Here is a 9,051-nt window from a genome sequence, read left to right as displayed (position 1 = left end):
TGGCTCAGTGTAGAATTATGGTTTCAACTCAATTAATTCATTAATAAAATCTGGCCCGTAAATTTCGATACTTGTATTGAATACGTAAGGGTATAAGCTATCTAAATTACACTTACAAGTTCACGGGCCACGTTTAGATAAGCAGCAGATTGCAATACAAGCAGTTTAGCAGCCGATTTTACGCCCACCCCCTTGGTTACGTATTTCCTATCAGTTAGCTCCCCCCTTGTTCATTAATTAAATCCGGCCCGTGAGATCTGACACTTGTATTGAATACGTTAGGGTATAAGCTATCTAAATTGCACTTACAAGTTCACGGGCAACGTTTAGATAAGCCGCAGATTGCTCTACAAGCAGTGTAGCAGCCGATTTTATGCCCCCCCCCCTGCTTGCGTATGTCCTATCAGTTAGTTCCCCTCTAGTTCATTGATTAAATCCGGCCCGTAAGATTTGATACTTGTATTGAATACGTTAGGGCATAAGCTATCTAAATTGCACTTACAAGTTCACGGGCAACGTTTAGATAAGCAGCAGATTGCAATACAAGCCGTATAGCAGCCGATTTTAGCGCCCCCTATGCTTGCCGATTTCTTATCAATTAGATCGCTCTAGTTCATTAATTAAATCCGGCCCGTAAGATTTGATACATGTATTGAATACGTTAGGGTATAAGCTATTAAAATTACACTTACAAGTTCACGGGCAACGTTTAGATAAGTAGCAGATTGCTCTACAAGCAGTTTAGCAGCCGATTTTACGCCCCCCCCCCCCCTGGTTACGTATTTCCTATCAGTTAGTTCCCCTCTTGTTCATTAATTAAATCCGGCCCGTGAGATCTGACACTTGTATTGAATACGTTAGGGTATAAGCTATCTAAATTGCACTTACAAGTTCACGGGCAACGTTTAGATAAGCAGTAGATTGCTCTACAAGCAGTTTAGCAGCCGATTTTATGCCCCCCCTCTCCCCATGCTTGCGTATATCCTATCAGTTAGTTCCCCTCTAGCTCATTAATAAAATCCGGCCCGTAAGATTTGATACTTGTATTGAATACGTTAGGGTATAAGCTATCCAAATAGCACTTATAAGTTCACGGGCCACGTTTAGATAAGTAGCAGATTGCTCTACAACAAGTACAAGCAGTTTAGCAGCCGATTTTTGCGCTCTCTTGGCTCAGTGTAGAAACTGCTTCAACTCAATTAGTTCATTAATCAAATCCGGCCCGCAAGTTTCGATTCTTGTATTGAATACGTTAGGGTATAAGCTATCTAAATTGCACTTACAAGTTCACGGGCAACGTTTAGATAAGTAGCAGATTGCTCTACAAGCAGTTTAGCAGCCGATTTTTGCGCTCTCTTGGCTCAGTGTAGAAACTGCTTGAACTCAATTAGTTCATTAATCAAATCCGGCCCGCAAGTTTCGATTCTTGTATTGAATACGTTAGGGTATAAGCTATCTAAATTGCACTTACAACTTCACGGGCAACGTTTAGATAAGCAGTAGATTGCTCTACAAGCAGTTTAGCAGCCGATTTTATGCCCCCCCCCCATGCTTGCGTATGTCATGTTAGTTAGTTCTCCTCTAGTTTATTAATTAAATCCGGCCCGTAAGATTTAATACTTGTATTGAATACGTTAGGGTATAAGCTATTTAAATTACACGTACAAGTTCACGGGCAACGTTTAGATAAGTAGCAGATTGCTCTACAAGCAGTTTAGCAGCCGATTTTGCGCTCTCTTGGCTCAGTGTAGAATTACTGCTTCAACTCAATTAGTTCATTAATTAAATCTGGCCCGTAAATTTCGATACTTGTATTGAATACGTAAGGGTATAAGCTATCTAAATTACACTTACAAGTTCACGGGCCACGTTTAGATAAGCAGCAGATTGCAATACAAGCAGTTTAGCAGCCGATTTTACGCCCACCCCCTTGGTTACGTATTTCCTATCAGTTAGCTCCCCCCTTGTTCATTAATTAAATCCGGCCCGTGAGATCTGACACTTGTATTGAATACGTTAGGGTATAAGCTATCTAAATTGCACTTACAAGTTCACGGGCAACGTTTAGATAAGCCGCAGATTGCTCTACAAGCAGTGTAGCAGCCGATTTTATCCCCCCCCCCCCCTGCTTACGTATTTCCTATCAGTTAGTTCCACTCTAGTTCATTAATTAAACCCGGCCCGTAAGATTTGATACTTGTATTGAATACGTTAGGGTATAATTTATCTAAATTGGCCTCACAAGTTCACGGGCCACGTTTAGATAAGTAGCATATCGCTCTACAAGCCGTATAGCAGCCGATTTTACGTAAGTACACTCACTCCGGTAGGTGTCGCTGCTGGAGTTTTTTTAAATTTTGCTGTTATTTGCTAAACTAAGAATTGGAACTTAACGATAACAAACTCAAATTGTTGGAAAAATACTATTTTATAACTTTTGTCAACGCTAACGTTGAAAAATGTGTTCAATTGGGCTAAATCGTAAAAAAAAATAAAAATACTTGTAGTCGAATCGGATGCTACCTTTCCTCTAGGTCAAAATCGGCTGCTAAAATCGGCTGCTAAAATCGGCTGCTAAATGGGCTGCTAACTTCAGCCCGGTGTGACTTTTTATCTGACAAAGAACATGCATAGCCTGACGCGCTCCTAGCGGCGGCCCTACAGGTGCGAGGAGGGGGTCATTAACCCCAGCCAGCGACAGATTGTGTAAACACAGGCTAGACAAAGTACAGATGGATACAGCATTTCTAAGAAGCTCATAGGAACTGACGACGGGATTGCTACATGTAACTGGGAAGTTCAGAGATCAATGACAACATCAGTCCGTAGCAATCCGTATAATATATCACTGAGCGAGCACGTAGTCAGTGATAGCCATGGATATGGCTTCAACAGGGGTTTTCTTGAAAACGCTTGCCTTCCTTCTGTGCTGCGCTATCGTTTCTGGCTCAGTACAAGAAAAGGCAATAGATGAAGTAGAGGGCCAGACAGAGGACTGCCTTACGGTGAAGTATTGCCCTAGAACAGCCACTGTCTGTACAGACGGGGCACTGGTGCAGAGGGTCTTGGCTGACATCCTGGAACGCCTGGGTAGGACCGAGCAAGTGGTGCGGGCACAAGAGGGTAAGAACAAACGCAGGTAACATCGGAAATTTCCTGACAGGCAGCGAAATAGGGTCGGTTACCTCAAACTGATTCATCGAGCAGAAGTCAAGCGTACTATCTTCCAGTGAAAGTTATGTGCCATAAGCTGCTGCATTGAACGATTTAAACATCCAATAGACTGTGATCGGATGTCCCTATAACTTGGTTTGCAACAACAACAGCTTGGTTTGCAACAACAACAGCTCATTCACCCACGGTCAGACATGCTTTTTTAGCTTCGCCAAGAAGATTATGTTTTTGCCGACTTGGGTCTGTATGTAGGTCAACAGGATATAACTCGAGAAATTGTGGATGGAACTTTTTTATTTTTTGCAGGTGTGTAGCGGTTGTTAAAAGGCATGCCTAGTTCGAAAATGGGTTACCTGGCGTTTTCCTATGGTACATTAGCGAGCTTGGTATTTTTTTTGGTGTTTTTTCGGGAAGCATAAGTCAAAATGTAGCTGGGCGATTTCCACGATATTTGGCAGGTGTGTAGCGGTTGTGGAAAGGATTGTCATGTGCGAGAATGGTTTAGCTACCTTTTACATATGGTGCTGTAGCTGGCTTTGTATGTAAGTGCGTTTGTCTGTATGCAAGATAACTCGAGATGTTCTTGATGGATGCTAATGATATTTGGTTGATAGGTAGGGGACACAGAAAGGAAGGTCAAGTTCGATAATGGGCCTCCTGGCAAATTGTTTTGGTACTGCAAGTGAGCATCAAAGTTTGCGCCTAAATTTTCCAGAAGTGCCAGGTTCATGATTTTTTACTGGTGGATAGCTGTTGGTACTAGGAGTCAATGGTCTAATTTTGGGCCCCCTAGCAGCTTGTTTGGAATTGCAGTGGGTCTTATATTTCGTAACTTTTTAAATGAATAACTCCTGAGGGGATTGATGGATATTTTTTGTTTTTGGTAGGTAGGTACTTTGGATGATTATCAACATAATGAGATGCAAATTATATAAATCACTCTGTATTTAATATAATTACTTAGGGAAACTTCTATAACGGTTGAAAAATACTTGTGACGGAGTCACCTGAAAGGACTTGAATCGACCCGTAGATGTCTAAAAATAGAGAAGAAGTAGGTCAAGGGAGCCAGTGGAAGCAGAGGCTCCCTGATAAACAGACGTTGTCTTGGAAGCATGAAATTCTGATTGACCAGGGATGTTACCAGGTCATCCGTGTACTATTCGGCCAGGCTGGAATCTGGTAGAGATTACTGGCTGAAAAAAATGCCTATAAATGGTCATGGTTCATGTTAGCAAAATACAAAGCCTGACCGTGTCCAACACGTATCTATAAGATTAAGCAATTAAACAGCTTGCTGAATTGATGTCAATACGACGGCACACAGCAAAGGATTCATAGCAGTTGAAATATAACATATCTATATACAAGTGTTGCTTATATCTATATACAGATCAACAATAAAAGCAACACTATATAATGGGAACGGTAAAAATGTAGTAGAGGGAACTTGACGAATATCACTTGATATAAAGATGTAGAGCTAATATCTACGAGACACTTCAGGTGTATTTTCTTATGATGGACTGCAAGGAAACTTGGTGTTCCATGTGCCAGTAACACTACAAGGGTCTAAACAAACGAATAAGCACTATGTAAAGTTAGTAATATAACATAATTGAACAATGACGGCTTGTAACACATAGTAGCTACATCTATGAACTAGGTTAAAACAACAAGTGACCAAGTGCTGGGACAAGACAAACCCAACATGTTGCAGAACAGCACTTAGGTCAAAAGGGTCACCGTCAATTATCCACGCGTTCCTCAACTCTTAACAGAGATGTCATATTGTAAGGGAAAGGTCGGCTAGAAAGAACTGACATCATTGCGAGAAATACAAATCGCCAAAGGTGACAGGCGGCTGTCATCGGACAGTCGCAGAAATCATAACCTTGGACTCTGTAAAATACCTCTGACTTAACTCGCGACTGCAAAACTTTACTTTCTATTTTCATGAGATTGAAACTAACGTTCACCAAGGCGGGGGTCGTAGCAATCCTTACATATGGCCCTTAGATGACCCTTGGTGAGTTAAAAAGGTCCGTAAATTGGAAGGACCAACAGTGGCCGGGTTTGGTGAGTGACGAATGCAATTATCGGCGTGTTCCTGTGGTTTCCAGGTTTCCAAGACCTACCCCACATACCAAATATCACTACAATCTATTCAGCCGGTTTTCAATTTGCTGGTTTCTACATACATACAAACATACATACATACATACATACAAACGCTGCCCAAAACATAACCAGCTCTCCGAAAGTAATTATGACAACAAAAAATAGAACAGTAACCTCATACCTGTACAAATTGTTCTGATTATGCAAAGACATTCATTCACATCGCCAAAAAATTTGCTGCATTATGTACACCAACAGAATAGACTAATCTACTCACAATGTTCATAATCCAACCAACCACTACATGTGACTAGATAACATATGGACTTATACACATTAATCATTCAAAAAGAACAATCTTCCAAAGAAATTGTTTATTTGGCGAAGATATGTGTTCGAGGAACTCTAGTTTTCATATTAAGTCGATGTGACTCTGAATGGCAACAGTTCAAGTGTTGTACACTACAATGACTACATTATGGTTTAAAAGTAAAGCTTGAAATGTTTTTATCATTCAACTGTTCAGAGCTCATCCGGACCCTCACAAAGAAAACAACGTCTATGGAAGCTGAACTGAGTGAGCTCAAACAACAGACTGACGAAGCTGTCAATCAAACGTTAAGTGGCAAACTGTGCTGTGCCGAACTGCAGGGTCAGCTGACGCAGAGCGATGACCTGGCTTCCAAAATCAAGGACGACCTTTGTGGCACGTCGCCAAGTCTTGGTATGCTTTATTTCTAATTCAAAACAGCCTAATTGTTAGGACGTCGACATGTCTGAAAATGGGTCCGTAATAACTGAAATTTGTGATCAGGTTGATAAAATGGTTATGGTTAAATATTTAGTAGCATATCATCTGTAACAGGTCACATCTTCCACATAACTTCGCCGGCTGGCTCCTACAAGTACGACTATGAGGAGGCAGTGCAGGCCTGCGCTGAACAGAACGCCAGTGTAGCCTCCTACCACCAGCTGTATGAGGCATGGCAGGATGGGCTGGAGCTATGTTCTTGTGGCTGGCTGTCAGACAGGACATCCAGATATCCCATGCAGGCTGGCAGGTAAGGATAGGTCTACTATGTTCTGTGGAGATGTTGATGTTGGTCAAGCTTACATCTAGTTTTATGGTTTTAAAAAGATAAAGATATAAATGCACTTTTGTGTCAGTTGTGGCATGAAACTGACCTTGATGTTGCCATGTCACATTTGGTCTGTTCTTTATAGTCCTTTCTGTAATAACCTCTGGAAAGAATTTTAGGATCAGGATGATTCAGCCCTTTACCAACTTGGCTCAGCCAATTCGATGCCCTACAAACTTGGCCCAAGACCCTGGTCTACTTGCCATGGTTTGGGTGGGGTTAGAAGGTTAGGATTTAAGTGTTAGTCCAAGATGGTAACTGATAAGTTAAGGCTGAGTTGGTAAAGAGCTAAAGTACATGTATTGGACATCCAGACTATATAACATTGTTAACTCACAAAAGGAAACCCAAGAAAACATTGGACGTGATGGCAATGCACTGTGTTCTGTATTTTCATCATTTGACATCATGATGCATTGATTTATCTATCTTTTAACATACAGGCATGGATGTGGGGATGGTCGAAAGATCAATACCTGTTCCTGGGCGCCCAACACCTGGAATGCCTGGTGCTTCAAGAAGATAGACATATGTGACTAGCTATCACTGGCTGTCATCATGATTGCAAGAGTTGTACAGCTTTTACAGTCAAAATCATGAAATGTAGATGGTGACTTGTGTGTTTTTCTGAATACATGTATCATGTAAAACTGCCAGTTGCCAGATACAAAATGAATTCTGTGTCTTATCTTATTAATAAATTTGAGTGACCTGGTTTTAGCTCTGACTTGCATGTATGGTATGTTGATACATCACAATGCAAAATAAAGAAATGCTGCTTTGTGAAATTGTGGCACCTATTTTACACTTACACTTTCTGATTTCTATTTTTAAAAAAACTATGTGCTGGTACAATGTACATGTTTTTGTATCTATTTAGCAAGCCTTTTTATTTTATTTTTGATGAGATACATGATCATAAGTGTCCTTCTTGAGAGGGAGTCTTGTTATCAACAAAAGTGTCACATGTATCTGCAAACTGTTACTAAACATAATTCTTCCTTACAAATACAATAATCCTTTCATAACAAGGTTTCTTGAAAAAGATGTCAACATTATGCTGCTGAACTTTTAGTCTCCCTCCATGACTCATCTACCCCTGCAGTACTCAGGTCTCCCACTAGGGGGACACTAGCCCTCTTTACCAGTTTGTTCCACACACTGCTGTGGAGATAGAAGTCATGGGGAAGGGATATAGCCTGCACACGGTACAGCCCACCTGGGAGCTCATGTATCCCTGCTACTGTAAACATTGACACTAAACTTGACTTTGACATCATTGGTCCATCATGGATATCGATAAATTTGCCCATTCTGTACAGAGTAACTCTACCTCCCCGTACCCTTTCCTCTACCTCACGCTGCTTGTACTGGCTGTGCTGAAACAGCCTGATTGCCAGGCTAGGGTCCACTTCAAGTCTCTCAAATGGCAAGTCCTTGGATTTCATGGTGATTGCAGACAGGCTCAGGGAACGAAGGTTATCTTTAGCTGGTGTCCAGTCCTTCAGGCCCAAGTCTACATCGTATACAAACATGCCCTTAATAATGGGGAGTTCAAGAGCCCGAGCAAGCTGTACGTAAATCGTGTCCTTAAATGCTGTCTCCATCACTGCTCCGAGAATCAGGGCACATGAGCGCCAGTATGACTTGTTGGCCTCCTCTGGGTGCTTGTCACGGAAGCGCACGAAGCTCAGCTCGCAGTCTTCTGTCAAGGGTCGCCACATGTCCCAGGGTTCACCATTCACCATGGCAAGCACAGAGTATTTGGTGTAGGTTTCACTGATGTCTGTAAAGGTGGTTAATGTGACAAATTAGAGAACTCATACAATTTATCATCAATCAATAACATCATCACAACACTATCCTTAATGTAAAGAATACATTTACTGTAAGGATTTGTGTTTGCAAGGATATAATTGGTATCTGTAGATATGTCTCACCTGCCACATGTATCAAAGATGTGATGGAAACAACAGAAATATACATCGTTCTTATTAACTATGCAAACTACCCCCTAATTTGTATTATTGGTATCTGATTGTGCCCGTCCAGAGTCAGATCAAAAACTAAACCTCCATTTTTCATGGAGGTAGCGTAAGTAATCTTGATTGGATGCTTTATCCAAACTGAAGCTGGAACTACTGTGTAACAAACCAAAGTCTTGAGAATGCCACCACCACCCCCCTCCCCACCAACCCTGGGGGGGGGGGGTAGGTTCAGGGGAGAGATGTTGACAAGTTACCGACGGTAATAAACAGACCTACAACAACAGTCATATCATGATTAGCACTCACGCATGGCACAGTGGTAGGGTGTGGACAGGTTCTTGTTCATGATGAAGGTGCCGGGGTCGTTGGGCCCCACGTGAACGACCTCGATCTTCTCCAGTCTGCGCACCATGCCCTGCTGACGCCGCTTTTCCTCCTCGAAAATGTCGTTCCTGTACTCGGTGACCAAGGCGTTGGTTACCCTCTCAGTGCTGCAGTATCGTCTATGCACAATACACCTCACAGAGGGCACAATTAACGATTTTAAACGAGACATTTTGACCCACTTCCACTAATCTGTAATCCAGCTGCCCTCCCACCTCGGGTGATCAGGGTTCACGGCGCATGCG

The 9,051-nt window shown here is 42.0% G+C and overlaps 2 protein-coding genes across 2 annotated transcripts; one reads left to right on the top strand and one right to left on the bottom strand.

Moving 5' to 3' along the window:
* Positions 1-2,693: 2,693 nt before the first annotated feature.
* LOC118410482 (brevican core protein-like) lies at positions 2,694-7,022 on the top strand. Its single transcript, XM_035812221.1, has 4 exons — positions 2,694-3,123; positions 5,822-6,019; positions 6,161-6,356; positions 6,878-7,022. The coding sequence occupies exons 1-4, from the start codon at positions 2,877-2,879 to the stop codon at positions 6,972-6,974; spliced, it is 738 nt and encodes a 245-aa protein (XP_035668114.1). The 5' UTR covers positions 2,694-2,876; the 3' UTR covers positions 6,975-7,022.
* Positions 6,803-9,051, bottom strand: LOC118410481 (39S ribosomal protein L39, mitochondrial-like). Its single transcript, XM_035812220.1, has 2 exons — positions 8,729-9,051; positions 6,803-8,220 (listed from the first exon to the last, which is right to left on the bottom strand). Exons 1-2 carry the CDS (start codon positions 8,976-8,978, stop codon positions 7,490-7,492), a joined length of 981 nt encoding a protein of 326 aa, XP_035668113.1. The 5' UTR covers positions 8,979-9,051; the 3' UTR covers positions 6,803-7,489.

Source organism: Branchiostoma floridae, chromosome 2 (assembly GCF_000003815.2).
Source record: "Branchiostoma floridae strain S238N-H82 chromosome 2, Bfl_VNyyK, whole genome shotgun sequence".
NCBI classification, from domain to species: Eukaryota; Metazoa; Chordata; class Leptocardii; order Amphioxiformes; family Branchiostomatidae; genus Branchiostoma; species Branchiostoma floridae.
Note: the sequence above shows the minus strand (reverse complement) of the source record. Positions and strands in the feature narration are given on the sequence as shown.